The following is a 16,337-nucleotide window of genomic DNA, read 5'->3' as shown; positions in this document are numbered from 1 at the left end:
CATGTGGAAAGACTACAGACCCCTGGGAAAGAGCATCAGGGGCTCTGGGTAGCGGAGACCTTCCTCCTCCAACTTTCTTTTGCTGTCTATAAATGAACCAAAAGCATGCTGGTGCACGCCTGTAATCCCATCACTCGGGAGGCTGAAGCAGGAGGATTCCAGTTTGAGGACAGCCTGACTATATAGGTATTGCCTCACAAACCAAGTATAAGACAGAAGGTGGAGGACGGCAGAGGCGTGGCATAGGTATGAAAAACTCTAGCCATCCCAGACTGGGGTCCAGTGTAGCGCTCAGACTGTCAGCTTCTGCTTCAGAATCTCACATGGGAGAAACAGGGGCAGAGACAGCCATCTGTATTTAACCTGGTCTGCGGGGGTGGTGGTGGGGCTGCAGACTGTGTGAGAGTCCCCACCATGGAGATGGGCAGTTTCTGGGAGCCCTGCTGTGGGGAATGCTTTTCTCTGATTTTGGGGAGTTACATTTTGGATTTTGGAAGTTTACATTCCCGGGACTCAGTGTGCAGATCCTGAGCCGGTGTCCACCTGTGTCTACATTTGCAGTCTTCGTGCTGGCTTGGGCGTGTCCACCAAGTCTACCACGGATGTTCTGTAACACAGGGTGACCCTCACTCTCCTGTGTGGATTCGATGAGTCCTTTCGACAGCCCAGTTGCCCAGGGGCCTCTGGCATCACCCGTTGCTTGCCACCCCTGCCCCTGGCCCCCAGCAACCCCTTTTGGCCTTGTCCCTGTTGGGTTTCTAACAGATGTTCCTCTTCGTTCTCTGTTAGCAGAGTTAATCAGTTAAGGAGGACCAAACAACCAAAGCAAACCAGGCTCTTTGTGAACTACAGCAGAGTGGAATGCAGGGAGAAACAGCAATTTCCTCATGAATCACCATCCCCTCCTCAGAGCCTTAATCACCCATGCTCGATCCTGCCTGTGAGCCAAAGTTCTTGCTGTCTTCATGATTTGCGATTAGCGATTCTCTGCACGATTCTACCTCTTGGGTTTGTTTAATTAGAAACAGGTTGGGAAGTACATCCTATGCATCGCCATGTTAACTGCTTATCAGAGGAGAAAGGAGGACCAGGATTGGGGATGGAAATTTCCACTCTCTATCCACGCCGGCCCTTGTCTCCATTTTTTCTCTCCCACTCTGCTTCTCCTTGCCTGTGTCACGCTCTTCCTGGCTGGTGGTTTCTCCTCAGTTTGTCTCCCCCACCCCCCACCAGTTCTTGTGCTCCCTGCTATGGGGAGAGTTTGGGTTTGGAGCAGACCTAGAGGCCAGACACCCAACCCCCTTCTCTTCTCCAAGTTTTTATGACACCCAACCCCCAACCCATCACCTTCAGTGTCTGGAGAGACCCAAGAGATTTTCTTATAGCCAGCACTTAAAGGATCACCCTCTTCTCCCCATTGTTGTTGGTATTGTTTATTTTTATTTTTTACAAAACAGGAGAAAAGAGTGAATTGGGTTGGGGACAGGTGACACATTTCTCCACAAAGGTACAAAACTGCCTATAGAAAGTCAACTTCAGAGCCCAGGCTATGAGATGAGGCATCCCTGGATACCTCTCTCCCCAAATATCCTTCAGATCCAGCTGGGGACACTCCCACTTTTGGGGCAGGCTCTCAAGACAGTAGGAGAAGCCTCTTTCAGCCCTTGCCCAGGAGGGGGACGAGCAAGCAACTGAGACTGTACAAAGAAAGAGAAGAGGAGGGGCATATCCTGTGGGCCAAGGGCCTAGGGACACAGGCAGGGGACAGCCAAGCTGAGGCCCAGAAGCCTCTGGGGCATTAGGAAGCTCTAGACAGAGTCCTTCCTGTTCCTTGGATACACTTCTCAGAATCGCAACTGAGGACCCCAGAAGGCAACAGCAACTATTTGGGGGCTGCGGGTGCATCCCCAGGAGCTGCAGAACCCCATCTTTCTCGGTCAAGCAGCCAGACCTCAAGCATGTGGATCAATCAATGCCGCGTTCCTAGCAGGCATCTGGCCCAGATCACGTCCCGTTTGGTGTAGAGTTGTCCTAGTTATTTCTCTACTGCTGAGACCTGGCGGAGCTTCAGCAATGTTGAGACAATGGTGGTGGCACTGTTTCCCCATCTGACATCTGGGCTGCTTCCTCCCTGGATTCCAGGGCAGGACAATGGGTGCAGACACTACTCGGACAGAGGGGGCGCTCCAGCCCCAGAAAGCCCAGACCGGAAGGAGAGGCTTCTCACCCACCCTCTGCTTGGACTGGCCTCTGCCAAGGTGGGCTGCAAGCCCAGCTGCCAGCAGGAGGACGGCAAGAGCCAGGATGGCTATGAGCCCGGGCCGGTCCCCCAGGGCTCTGTGGCAAGGAGAGGCCTCTTTAGTCCTGGCCCAAACACAAGCCAACTGGGTGTGGGCATCAGCAAAGGCCACTTGCAGGCAGGCCCAGTACTCTGTGGCCGGAAGGAGGCGGGTAATGTTGTAGCGGTGGGTGCCCCGCGGCAGTCGAGCCAAAGCAGTAGTTTCATGGTCCCGGAGGGAGGCGGCGCTAGACCAGGTGAGGTTGGTGGAGACTATATTGGGTGGGGGCGCCCAAAACAACAGGATGTGATATGGGTGTGTCTCCTGCACGTGGAGCTCCAGGCCTGGTCCTTTGTCCCTGCCTGGCTGGAAGGGAGCATGGCCAACCACAACACTGACTGTCTTAGTGTCAGCCCCTACCAGGTTCTGGGCCACACAGGTGTATAGACCCGCCTCTTCTGCTGTCACCCTCCGCAACTCTAGGGTCCCCTCAGGAAACACCCGGTACTTCCTGCCTGAGCGAGCAGGTGTCAGTCGAACTCCAGCTGGAGTGACCCAGTAGATCTCAGGCTCTGGTTCAGCCAGTGCCCGACAGTGAAGTACCAAGCTCTCTCCACTGGCTACCTGCAGGCTGGAGGGGAAGCTTCGGGGAGAGATGAGAGGCAGGCAGTGGTCTGTCATCTCTCGGAAGGGCACCTCCCGGACTGGGCGGCGCTGGAGGTCTGGAGGCTCAGCACACAGGGTAGACTGTGGTTCGATGAAACGGACGTGGGTGCCTGTGGCATTGGCCCAGCGGATGACACAGTCACAACGGATGGGGTTGCCGTGGAGCCCCACCTCCTGTAGGTTGGGCAGAGACTCCACTGTCTGCTGGTGCAAGGCACTGAGAGCGTTGTTGTTGAGCATGAGAGTCTCCATCTGGGGCAGGTGGTGAAAGGCGCGGGGATGGATGAAAGAAAGCCGTGGGTTATTGGTGATGTCCAGCTTGGTCAGCTCAGGGAGATTTACCAGAGCGAACTTGTCGATGGAGACCAGCTCCTCCATGTTGTTCAGTCCTAGTTCCTTGAGGTGCAGCATGTTGGCGAAGTCTCCGGGGCCTACCCGCTGCAATGGGTTCTTGTTCAGGTCTAGGAACTTGAGCCCAGGCACCTGCTCCAATGCTCGCTTGGGCACCTGGGCCAGCTGATTGTCATAGAAAGAGAGGCTTTCCAGGCTTTGCAGTCCCTCCAGAGCATAGTCGGAGATCTCCCGCAAGCTCATACCTGCCAGCACCAGGCTGCGCAGGTTGGCCAGGGGCCGGAAGTTCATGTCCAAGATGGCATCCACCTTGTTGCCACCAATCATGAGGATTTCCAAGTTGGGCAGCATCTCGAACCAGCGGCTGTCGATGGTCCTAAGCAGGTTGGAATTGAGATGCAGTCGCAGCAGGTTGCCGAGCCCTTCGAAGGCCCTCGGGGAGATGCGGCATAGCTGGTTATGGTTAAGATAGAGCTCCTGCAGTCTGGTCAGCCCGGCAAAGCTGTGATCCTCCAGCCGGCTCAGCTGGTTCTCTTCTAGATGTAGGCTCAGCAGCTGAGGCAGGGCTTGGAAATCACAGTCTCGGGCATCTGAGAAGCTGTTCTGGGACAGGTCCAGCTCTGTGAGGTTGGCCAAGTAGCCAAGCTCAGTCTGCTCTATCCGGCTGATGCTGTTACTCTGCAGTAGCAGGGTCTGTGTCCCCGCAGGGAGCCCTGGGGGCACTGCTGTCAGGAAGAGGTCATTGCAGTCTACAGTGGTGGCTTCACGGTAAGATGAGCGGGGAGTGTACCAGGGCCGGATCTGGCAGGCACACTGAGGGGGGCAGGGCACACGCCAGGGTACTACTGGTACTGCCGTGTTGGTACTGGCCGCCCAAGATAGCAAGAGGGCAGCCACGAGGAGCCGCATGGTGGAGCTGGAAGGCAGAGGACAGTCCTGCTCTTCACGACTTGCAGGCTGAGGTTCAGCAGCCCTGCCAGGGTCTGGGGAACCACCCTCCCAGGGCAGTCATTCTACACAGGGTGGGTGGGCATCACTTCATGCCGTCCTGGGTGTGGGTCCTCATCTTCGTGCACTGGACTTGGACTGCCCACTCATTTCCTCGTCGGGTGGCCCTGGAAGGAAACAACAGAGTTACAGATCTGCAGGGCTGAGGGGTGGAATCGGTCCCTCCAGCCTTCCCTGGTGGCTCCAGAAATCAGAGGAGTAGCCTGGGAGCTGGACGGCAACCAGGCCTCCCAGCCCCTGTTCTGCAGTCCTCAAGGTTTCAGAGTCCTTTCCTAATACCTTCTCAGGGAAGGAGTGAGTCTGAGTCTTTGAAGAAAGTCTTGGGATAACTCGTGTGTGTGTGTGCACGCACGTGTGTGTGTCTGTGTGCGCGTGCATGAGCACCATGGTGGTGGCAGGTGACAGTGGGGGTGACAGTAGGTTATGTGTGAGTGTCTGGGAGGGTAGGAGAATGGAAGGTTGATACGGTCATCAATGAAACCCAGATAAATGTGGAATAGATTTTTTTTGACCTTTCTTACTCTTCCCTCCTTCCCTCCTTGGCTCACTGGTTAAGTGAGATAAATGATCATTTCTAGACGCTTCTTTGTAGTGGAAACAGATCCAGCTCTAAAATATGGGATGGGCTTCCCAGAACTCTGTCACTGGGCAGTGGATCCTACCCCACATTCACATGGGCCGGGTGCTGGGGTGGTCCTACCTAGGCTCTCTGGGTGAGCTTTGGGTTACACGGCCCCTTTCCACGCTGAAGGCGTGGCCTTCCTCTCTCAAGAGACTGTTAGATTTGTCCAGCAGATGTTCAGGGACCAACGTCTGGCTGCCTCCGTCCTGTAGGTATGGTCTTCTGTAATCTGGCTTGGCCCTTCCTGGTTTCTCTTGTTTCTCTCCTACTCAGGCTCTCTGCACAAACCTTTTGGGGGTGAGGTCGCCCTGACATACTACCCCATTTTGTCTCATTCCTCTCAGACAATTTCTACTTGTTCTTCAAGGCTCAAGTTCCGTCATTTCTTACAGAGTTTCTTCTGGGCTGCAAGACTTCTTCTGGAGACAACAGGCTGGTGGCCCATAGGCATTACGGCACAAGTCTCTACCTCTGGGGCTAAGGGGCTGGCACTATACTGCTGAAGTATTGTGTTTGCTGTTGTCCCAGCCCTGTCCAAGGCATCCAGAAAGCTTGTTCTGGCTAGAACCCTGCCCTCTCGTCACACCTATAACTGTATGGCTGGCACTAATTGTAGGGTTCAAGTTCTGTGTCCTTAGGGCCCCTTCCCCAAGGAGGTCTCTTCTACACAGAACCCAATTCATTGATGCTTCTTTCTTCTAGGGTGTAGAAAATCAACTTGTCATGTCTCCCAGACCAGGCTGTAGTGCCCTGAAGGTACATCCAACCTTGGCTTAGAACAGAAAACTTTCACCCAGCTGGGCCAGATTTGGAGTTCTGCTCTTTGGCCCGATCTAACTCCTAAATGGAGGTCTGGTCTGGCAGCTCTTCAGTGGCAGGTGTACAGAATGTGTTTGCTGAGATTCTGACCAGCTTCTTTCATAATAACTGTAGGAATTTGTGAGCGAGGCACTCACACCTCTGGTTTGTGTGGGTCCAGAAGAACTCAAAAGAACCAGCCTTCACTCTCCCTGCTGGGAAGCAGCCACAGATAGAAAATGGCCCAGCCTTGGAGAAGTACTGCCCCCACCCCAGGTCTGGCCCAGCCTGCTTTAGCCTAGAGCTAGTCTGCCCTGAAGCAGACTGGTGCCATTCCTGTCCTCTGGGTGAGATCTCTGCCAGGAAGCTCTGAGTGGTGTTTACCAGCTTCCAGGCAGCCTCTCTAGCTGGCCACTTGGGGCCCTTTGCCTCATCGTCCTCTTTCAGGATGTTGAGCGGGGAGCAGTGGGGGCAGGGCAGCCTCCACTGAGGAGGAGAGCAGCGTGCCTGTGTACATCTGACTGCAGCCCACTTTCCTCAGCAGCTATTTCCGAAGGTGGGAAAAACAACGGTGACTTGAAAGGCACAGAGGTTTGCGTAGGGGTATGTGTGTGCTGTCACATAGATCTCAGGGCAAACAAACACACGTGCACACATGCATGGCTGCCTGCATACATGTTCGGTAGAAGCCCTGGGAAACCAGCTGATAACTGGGATCCATGGAGGCTGGGAGGGGAGTCTGTGGCATACTTTTTGGGCAGGGAAGACGCAGGAAACAAGCTGAGAAGCACCTGTCATTCAGATGGCTCTAAGTGCCACACACACTTCCATACCAGATGCCAGGACAGCATACTTGGCTCTACCTCTGCCCTGGGAAAACTGCTCAAGCTCTCCAAGCATCTATTGCTTTCCGTTTCCTTTATTTTCTTACAGAAGCCCGTCATGAGGCAGAAATGAGGCTCATAGAGAGTTAGCACCTCCTTTTCCAAGGCATGCATTTTCCAGGATTGGGAGGTGCTCCTGCTGCCTAAGACCTCTTTTCACTCCCTCCTACTCTGCTTCCCTATCCTTCCTTCCTTCCTTCCTTCCTTCCTTCCTTCTTTCCTTCCTTCCTTCCTTCCTTCTTTCCTTCCTTCCTTCCTTCCTTCCTTCCTCTTGTATGCAGTCGAGGCTGTCCTTGAACTCGGGACCTCCGCCTTCCATCTCTTAAGTGCTCAGAGTATAGGCATGCAAACACTGTGCTCAGCCAGCATAGGACGTCTAGAGGAATGATGGCCTTCTAGACAGCAATAGGGTGTAATAAGCTCTCTCTCTACTGAGCTTAGCCCCTGGGAACCCAATACCCGCAAGGTGGGGTGCAGAGCTGTGAGCTGGTAACAGTCAGCTGGCAAAGAATGCCAATGATGAGGAAAAGCCAGGACGGCTCCCAGCTGGAGAGGAAGGTGGGTCTAAGTAGGTAGTGAGGTCTCTTTGGAGAGGACCCCAATGTGTCACTGACCTTCAGAGAAGACCTGAGTCCCTGGCTTCCCTCTCTTCCCACAGTACCTTTGTTCTGAGTGCCAAGGCAGCATCTAGTTGTGCTCAGGGCATTAAGAAGCTATCAAACATCTCCCCTGCTAGCCTTATCTGTCTATCTGTGCAGCACAGAATATTATTTCTGGGCGAGGAGCAGGGCTGGCCTTAAGATGAATCTGGGACCCTAAAGTGTGGTAAAGTCTCAGACCAGTCCTTCCCTTGGGACTTGGCACACAGCTTCTCACCACCATACCTTCAACCCCCACAAACAGTTTTTCCCTGCCCACAGCTCCCCAACACTATAGCTCCTTCCCCCTCCTACAGCTTCTCCCCCACAGCGTCTCACCACCACACCTTCAACTCCCACACAGCTTCTCCCTCCCCACACAGCTTCTCCCTCCCCACACAGCTTCTCCCTCCCCACACAGCTTCTCCCTCCCCACACAGCTTCCCTCCCCACACAGCTTCTCCCTCCCCACACAGCTTCTCCCACCTCCCACAGCTTCTCCTCCCCGACAGCTCCTCTCCCCAGTGGAGCCCAGAGCTACCATTCATTCAACACCATCCTTAAAGGCTGACATGGCCCTACTCACTCAAGATGATTAGCGAGCTCTACAGGAGCTGCAGAGAAAGCGAACTGACTTCTCTCTGTAACATCCCAGAGGACCAGGAGTTCATGAGCACACTCACACCACCCGGAAACTCTCTGCAAGCTCTGTGTCCACAGAGAACCAAGCGATGCAGAGTACTTATGGGCGAACATGAGTAATAAAGCATGCAGAACACGGAACATTAAATTTCATATTTCTGCCAGCTCCATGTGGGCAACAAAGGGGTCCTTTATTTTCGTTTTGTCGGAAGGACAGCTGAGGTTCAGGAAGGTTATATCGGAAGTCACGCAGATTTTTTTTCCTATTTTCACTGTAACCTGCCCAGCCAGCCTGCTCAACAGGGATCAATACTTGCTTGAGAGGAGCTAGGTATTGGGCTGGCTTAGAACACTTGCCTTGGTGGTAAGTTCTTTCGGAGATGGACTTGGGTCCTTAGCAAATTTATCCTGTTCCCTGATGGGTACACCAAACCCCTTCCTTGGCTCCTGGCCCCCCTTAGGAACATGCAGGAAGGACTCTTACTGTTTGAGCAGGGATGGGCTTAGAACCACAGGGTCAAACAAAGCCAGCTGCTGCACACAGACCTGACCCTGCCCTCTGACTATGTAATGGATGCCAGAGACTCCTGGCATCATTTTCCAGGCCCCATGGCTGGTGGTTCCCTCCAAAGGTACACCATTAGCTTGTTCTACAAATCCAAGTGGACCCATTTCCAGTTGGGTTCCCTCCAGGTCTTGACACAATAGGCGGAATTGATTCTCCAATCCCTCGGCTAAGAAGACCCTTGACAAAACCCTAAAGGAAGAGTTTGGGGGCCAGTGTCATCCTATCCTTCCTTCTCTGTCCCTATCTCCTGCAGCACAGAGATGAAGTCTACTGGTGCATGCAGACTCCCTTCTCCTTCCTTACCACTGTCCTCTGCTTCCACCTCTAGTCCCTGCCTAACCTCTGGGAGCAGACACTTTCAGCAGGAGGCCAGTAGGCAGGCAACTACCAGGTCCCCCAGAGCTGTGGAGACAGAGGGGCAGCATAATTAAGTGTAGCATTGATAAACTCCGGCCACCTCAGCAGCAGATAAGCGCTGGGCAGGAGCAGCAGAGGATGGGAGGCAGGCCTCCATCTGTACATGTGGCCTCCAGTTTCCCTGGGAGGTGAATAGGTCCATCACTCCTATCTCTCAGTCACATACACAATCAGAGCTTCTGCACGGGAGACCACCACGTTTATCTAGTTTTCCAGAGTCTGAAGTTCCATAAATGTGTGAAGGAGCCTGGCTCTGCACTCACTACGTAACCCTGGGCGAGGTACCCAGCTGAAGCCTCACATGCTGCAGCTGGGAAAACTGGGATGCAGTGCCTCCGGTCCCTTTACTTCCCCCATCATTGCGGCTTCTCGGCCCATCTCTGTTCACCATCCTATGCAATGCTTTTGAGTCCTTGAGGTATAAGATACCACACAGGCCTGTTTATAGCCCCAGGCACCATGAACTTGGGCAGATCTAGATGGTACTACTCCAGCACTCTAGAAGGTTTCCATGTGCCCTTGTACCACACCCATTTACCCACTGTTCTGACCTCTAAGCTTACTAGTCAGTTTAATCTTTAAGCCTGGCTTCCTATTTCCTTTCTATCCTAAGTTGAGAACCAAGTCTCTGGACCTGGGCAATTCACAGAATTCCAAGTGGTCTAGAGCCTCTCGGCATCCTTCACAGGAGGTAAAGTGGGACTTTTTCTTGTTCTTACACCTAGAAATAGTTCTTTGCCTCAGGGTCCCAGCTCTGGCTAGAACCTCATGGCCTGGGTTTGGCTGTTTCATGTCCCCTTGAGGCAGGAAGACAGCTTGGTGACCTCCTGGCACCCATGTTTCTAGGGCTTCTCATCATGGAGTCCTGGGACAGTAGATGAGAGGATACATGGGAGTTACCCTGAACTCTTAGCTTCCCCCATACTTCTCTACCTGGCAGTCTCAGAGCACATTCTTCATCTCGTCCCAAAGCCAACTTCTCCTCTCGCCACTGCCGTTGCTCCCTTGGTCACATCTTTGTCATCTTCAGCACCCTGTCGTGTCTAAGATTAGAAATCACCATTTTGAACTGCTCCTTCTCCCCTGGCCAATGGGCCTACCTTTTGTCTTTATTTCCAGTCTTGGCCCTTATGGTGGCCTCTTTGATGCTCTCCATTACCAGAAGAGCCTTCCATTCCTAGATCTGCCATTCTGCTACCCCCAAACTGCTGCTGTCCCCAACACTCCATGTTCTCATCCTGACTGAAACACCCTTAGACTCTCAAACTCTCCTTCAACCATAAAACCTACCCCAAACATCACTTCAACTACAGGAAGATGACTGGCATTCCTGAGGGCCAGATTTCCTATCTGCTAGCTGTAAAGGAGTTCTTTACAGGATTCTTCGAGGAGACACATAGCTCAGAGAAACCAAGGTACACGATTGAGGTTTCACAGCTGGTACATGAATGGCCATGAGGGACCCGGGAGACTTCATTCACAGCTCTGGTTATTTCTGAGACTTTGGTGCCAGAACTCAGCTGGCCTGTAGGGTGACAAGGCAGGGAGGGTGAGAGTCCTTTGTTCAGCCTTGCTTTCTCCCAGGAATTTTAGAGGTCAAGGTTCTGATTAAAAACTCCTTCATGGGTGGGGAGGGAAGGGTCTTGTTGTCAGGCAGGAGTCTCTATGTAGTCAGCTCTCCTGGCTTGTCTCGGCAGAGGGTATGAGAGCTCCCAGCTTGGAAGGGAGCCTCGTTATTTCTTAATTGGAATGGAGGGTGCCAGTAGGTAGTACAGAAAGTCATCTCTGTCTCATTGCACTGCACCAAAACAGACTGCAGAAGAGCAGGGCCAGCAAGCCTAGGCAGAGATGGCTCAGACCGGGCCCATCTTGCTACTTGGGCTTCTGTAAGTCCCCAGGGACAGCTTCTCAGGCCAGAGCTCCTCTCCTGAGCTCCTGGGGGGTGCCCTGCATCCCTGCAGTAGAGTCTGACTGTTTATCCTGCGGATGGTGATCGCCAGGGTGGCAGGAGCCTTGCTCAAGCTGCCAGCTTGAACAGGCTGGCACAGTAGGAACTCGGAACATATCTGAACAAGGACCAGGCCAGGCAGGGGATGTCTGTCTGTCTGTCTGTCTGTCTGTCTGTCTGTCTGTCTCTATCTGTGTCTCTGTCTCTGTCTCTGTCTCTGTCTCTCTCTCTCTCTCTCTCTCTGTGTGTGTGTGTGTGTGTGTGTGTGTGTGTGTGTGTGCGCGCGTGTTAGAGATCAGAAGCCACAGGGACCAACTGCCCAGAAAAAAGAGGCCGTTGTGTGGGCAATTCTTCCTGCCTCTCTTCTCTTAAAGGAGACCAACACCATCCCATAGTCTGCTTTTCCCTCTTCAAGCCTTTCTGTGGCTATTTTGCCTTCCTGGTCACTGCTCCTGGGTGAAAGTTACTTTGTTTAACAGGATCTGACACTGGCTTTCACCTTTCTGCAGCTTACTCCGGATCCCTCTAGAAATTCTACAGACTCCCCTGGCTTCTGCTCTGAGCCAGTAGTTCAAACACTGGTTTTGGAGGGGGCTCTGCAGTTGAACCCTGTTTTTGGCTGTCCCTGTGCTCTTGGGCCTTCTCCTCTGTCAGATGGGGAGGAATGTGCCCCTGATGGAGTTAGAGATCTTTGTAGAGATCTTCTGGGGCTCTTTGATGGGGCTGTACCTTGACTTCTAGATTTCCTATGTGTTAGGAGGTAGGGCTCTTTCCTCTGCGAGCTGGCACCCTTTCCAAGAGACTCAGCCCTCTTCCAAGCCACTAAAAATACCCCCTGGGGCCTTCAGTGGGGGGTCCTAGGCTCTATGTCTCAGGACAACTCAAGGACACCGTCTACCAGATCACAGATGTCTAACAAAACAGTTGCTCAACAGGTCAGATGCAGGTGGTGAGCAGCGACTCTCTCCCCCCGGGTGCTCCCTGCTAGGGTCCAGAGGTGCTCCTAGGGCAAGTGTGACGGCGTTCTACAGACACTGCACTGCTCCAGACACATGCCAGATGGGCAGTCTAGACCAGCTGCTGCCCAGGTGGAGGTGGCAGGCAGATTTGGCAGCCTTCGCCAGCTACCTCATGAGCCAGGGCCCCAAGATGGCCCTTAGTCACGGGGAACTAGGAACAGGGGCAAGGAAGGGACTAGAGAGGGATGTAAGCAACGCTGTTTCCTATTCCCACTCCTTACTGCACATCTAGGAAATTCCTTCCCGTCTAAAGCCTCAGCAATCGGGTGCCTCCGGGGAGCACTTACGCCTGGATGAGCACCCCTTGCTCCCTCCAAACACTGTGAAGCCACAGCCTGCGATCCTGCGGGGGCTCTTGTCTCCCCTCTGTGCACTGCTAGAGAAGGCCCCGAGTCCCCAGATGATAGGAAGGCACGGAGGGGAAGGAATCTAGCTTGCTTATAAGGAGCTGTGGGTCTTCCCTGTACCTGGCGGCAGTATGCAGATGGAGGTGGGGTGGCAGGTTAGAAGGCAGAGCGGATGTGGAGCAGACCAGTTAAGCAGGGAGAAAGGCTAAACCCTTCCTAACAGAAAAGGAAAATGAAATCAGAATGAAAATTGATGAGGCGGGGAGAAAAGGAGACTCGTTTCATCAGCAGGTTTACCAGATGAAGCCCAGAGATAAATCACGCTGCAAAGAAGGCCTGGGCTGGAGGCCGGAAGCCTTTTCCTCTGTCAGCTATGGCAGCAGGCCGGGAGATAAATAGCTTCAGCTGAGGCCCTCGGTGGGTGTTTCTCTCCCCTCCCCTCCCCCATCCCTCCCTCACTGCAGTGAGATAGCCTGTCAGCCCTCCACAACCTTCCAGGTCTTTCCTGGTCTGGTTCAGTCCTTCGGTGATCTCCGCAGCTCAGCTCTTTCCTATTCTCTCCGTGTTCACCTGGACTGCCTGCCCTACAGCCAAAGGGGAGGTGGCACAGCAAAGGGCATGGGGATTGGTGGTAGGTAGTGCGGCCCATGTTACGGCTGGGAAGAGACTTTGATCATGGCCTTATCCCTCCTCAGGCCTAGTGGGCCCTGAGCCATCATGGGCAACAGCTCCGAGAAAGTCCTTAGGCCTCCAGGATCAGAGGCTGAGGACAAATAGGGCCTCGAGACCCATGTTTGAGCTGGATGACGTCTGGGATCCCCACTCTATAAACCAAGGAATGAAACTTAGAAACCCCCAAAGCATTTACTCATGCTTGATGTTTCTCTCTTGACAGGTAAGAATGGAGTCTTCCCGAATCCCCTCACTTCCTCTGTCCTGGGCACAGAGAATCCTCTAAGGAGCATCAGTCAAGGTCCTGTGGAAGGCTGGGCACTTCACTCATGGGAAAGGGAAGGGACACCAGAGACAGGGAGGGCAGGTGGGTTTCCACAGAGTGAGAACAAAATAAGGGAAACTATGGAATATAAAGTGTTATAGAGGGGCAGCAGGGCGCAACTGTGGGAACAGGCAGACATAGTCCTCTCATATATAGGAAGTCAGGCGAGTATTCAGAGGAAGTATGCTGAAAATTCATGTTGTGCGCTAGTTTTATATCAAATTGACACAAATTATAGTCGGTGGTGGTTTGTCTATGTCAGTCCAGGGAATGGCAGGATTAGAAGGTGTGGCCATGTTGGAGTAGGTGTGTCACTGTGGGCATGGGCTTTAAGACCCTCATCCTAGCTACCTGGAAGTGAGTATTCTGCTAGCAGCCTTCAGATGAAGATGTGGAACTCCCAGCTCCAGTACTATGCCTTCCTGGATGCTGCCATGTTCCCGCTTTGATGATGGACTGAACCTCTGAACCTGTAAGCCAGTCCCAATTAAATGTTGTCCTTTATAAGAGTTGCCTTGGTCATGGTGTCTGTTCACAGCAATGAAACCCTAAGACATAGTCATTTGGGAAAGAAGGAGTTACAGTTGAGAAAACGCCCACACCTGATTGGCCATCTTGATGATGGATGTAAGATGGCCCAGCTCACTGTGGGCAGTGTCACCCCTGGATTAGTGGTCCTGGATCCTGTAAGAAAGCAGGCTGAGCCATGAGGCATAAGCCAGTAAGTGAGCCTCTTCCTTGGCCTCTGCAAGCTCCTGCCTCCAGGTTGCTGCCTCAACTTCCTGCCTTGGCTTCTTTTGCTGATGGACAGTGTGAGCAAGTCTAAGAGGAAATTAACCTTTGCCTCCCCAAGTGGCTTATGGTTATAGTGTTTTATCACAGCCAGTACTTAAAACGATGAGTAAAGTTGATAAGCACTTTGATAAGATAGTCTTTAAGAATCTCCCTAGGGTGGGAGGACCAAGCTCCTGGACAGAGTCTGGACCAAGAAGGGTCCCAGGAGATACAGATAGTGGGAAGACATTCATAGGAGGCACCAGAAGCAGAGGCCTGGGAGAAAACTACAGAAAGTGAATGGCAAGGAGTGTTTCCCTATGGCCTGTAAGGAAAGCCCTGTAAAACAGGGACAGCATGGGCTGGTCACGATCCTGTGTGTAGTGTAGACCTAGTGTAGTCACAGGTGCCATGGAGGCCATTGAGACTTCAGTCATTATTAATAATGCACTCCATCCCCACTATCTTAGGAAGCTATGGTCTGAATGCAGGCTCAAGATTCTTGCATTAGAAACCCAATTGCCCCATCCCTCCATGGAGTGTGGTGATTCAAGACACTAATTCAAACACTAGGAAGGCAGAGGCAGGCGGATCTCTGAGTCCAAGTCCAGCCTGGTCTATATAATGACTTCTGGGACAGCTAGGACTGCACAGAGAAACTATGTCTCAAAAAGCCAAAATAGAAAGAAAGAAACACAATCCCCAGTGGCTCCATGTTGGGAGGTGTTTTGGTCACAAGGGCTCTATCTTCCTGAATGGACACGTGGTCTTTTGAAAGGCATGAGAGAGGGAGTTTTGTCTTTTTCTCTCAGTCTGCCTTTTCTCCCCTCCACATGGGGATACGGTATTCTCCAGAGAACTCTGAATTTAAAACTCTATCTTGGAAGCGGACAGCAGGCCTCCGGGCATGCTGATGCCTCCACTTTGGACTTCTTGGCTTCCAAAATTGTAAGAAACACATTTCTAGTCTTTGGTACTGTCCTCAAGCTGCACAGAGAGGATGTGTTTGACAGGCACAGATGCCACTGTCCCTGTTTTCATGGAAACAGGGTCTTGCTCAAGTTCACACAGCACACAGTAATGGGCCAAGGTCAGAGGTACAGTGTGCCCCCAGTCTAGTCCTGATTCCCCATGTGGGTGGGCAACAATAATGGTAAACACCGAAACAGCCTGAAGGTGATCCAGGTCTCAGATGTCTCAGGAGTGGCTGCCTGTGGGCTCATAACGCCACCGTGACAGAGAATGAGGAGCTACGCTGCAGTGTGACACCTGTCCCACCTGCGCGTGTTCATCCGTAAAGCCAGGTCACTGCTGGTTGGTGCCAGAACCTATGATCTGGGACCCGATCCTTCAAGACCCTCCTGCCCCACTTCCCAATTCTCCATCCCATAATGGAATGGGGACATTTCCAGTTGACCTTCTCTTGATCAGTCTCCTTTGAGTCTGGGGCCAATGCAAGAAGAAGAAGCTGGCCTCTGGCCTAAGGATGAGCCTTTCCCTCCTCTGGCGTAGCTTCTCCTCCATACCTGTGTAGCATCACAGCCCAGCATGTCACACAAGCGGACGGCTCTCAAGCCCCAAGCTCAGTGGAGGGAAATGCTTCTATCTGTGATCAATACCAGGCATAATTCAGTGACTGCAGCGAGCACAAAGGAGTGGAGGTTAAATCAATATTTAGAAGCTTCAAAATTAAACTAATTAAGAGCAAGGCTTAATGATTTTTTACTGTCTGTGAATAAAAAAGATGAAAAGCCCGCCTATATTTCATGATTCCACTTTAGTAGCTGGCAATAATTTGGAAGAGCAGAAATGAATGGTGCTCTGGCGGCCCTGGGCTGTGCCGGAGGAGAAGGGCACCTTGTCTATGGAGATAGAAGATGGGAGAAACTGGGGCATCAAGGGAGCAAGGGGAACATAGGGCAAGGCCATTAGCCTGATGTCAGGAATGCCATGTGCTGCACAGTGTACCCCAAAAGATGTACTGAACCCCCACTCTGGGTACTTCTTAGAAAATAGGGTCTTCATAGATGCAATGAAACAAAGATGATATCATCAGGAAAGACCCCAATCCAATATGATGGGCAGCCCTTCCCACAAGAGGAAGGAAATGCCGAGAGGCAGATACTCAGGGAGAAGGGACAAGATTCACCTTCAAGCAAGGAATGTACCCCGTTCCCGGTTGATGACAGTCAGCAGAAGACAGCAGAGACAAGGATGAGATCCTTTGGTCTTTCTGAGGGAGGCTAGTTCTGCTGACAATTTGAACTTGAACTTCTAGCCTCCAGGTCTCAGACATTGTGTTTATGCTGTTCGAAGGGATGAGTTTATAGTGCTTTATTATGGCGGTCTTAGGAAGTTAATCCAGGGATTCTGGGTTCA

The 16,337-nt window shown here is 52.5% G+C and overlaps 2 protein-coding genes across 3 annotated transcripts in view; one reads left to right on the top strand and one right to left on the bottom strand.

Moving 5' to 3' along the window:
• The window catches only part of Mdm4 (MDM4 regulator of p53), a 146,006-nt gene extending 132,280 nt beyond the window's left edge, over positions 1 to 13,726 (top strand). Inside the window, exon 8 of the mRNA XM_063272291.1 lies at positions 13,083 to 13,726. Within this exon, the coding sequence (XP_063128361.1) occupies positions 13,083 to 13,285 (203 nt within the window). The 3' untranslated portion in view covers positions 13,286 to 13,726. The remainder of the gene's footprint in view (positions 1 to 13,082) is intronic.
• Lrrn2 (leucine rich repeat neuronal 2) overlaps positions 1,418 to 16,337 on the bottom strand; it is a 60,497-nt gene continuing 45,577 nt past the window's right edge. For both annotated transcript variants that reach the window (NM_001177368.1, XM_063272072.1), the window contains exon 2: positions 1,418 to 4,411. In NM_001177368.1, coding sequence (NP_001170839.1) covers positions 1,953 to 4,205 — 2,253 coding nt within the window. In that variant the 5' untranslated portion in view covers positions 4,206 to 4,411 and the 3' untranslated portion in view covers positions 1,418 to 1,952. The remainder of the gene's footprint in view (positions 4,412 to 16,337) is intronic.

This window comes from Rattus norvegicus, chromosome 13 (genome assembly GCF_036323735.1).
Source record: "Rattus norvegicus strain BN/NHsdMcwi chromosome 13, GRCr8, whole genome shotgun sequence".
NCBI lineage: Eukaryota > Metazoa > Chordata > Mammalia > Rodentia > Muridae > Rattus > Rattus norvegicus.
Note: the sequence above shows the minus strand (reverse complement) of the source record. Positions and strands in the feature narration are given on the sequence as shown.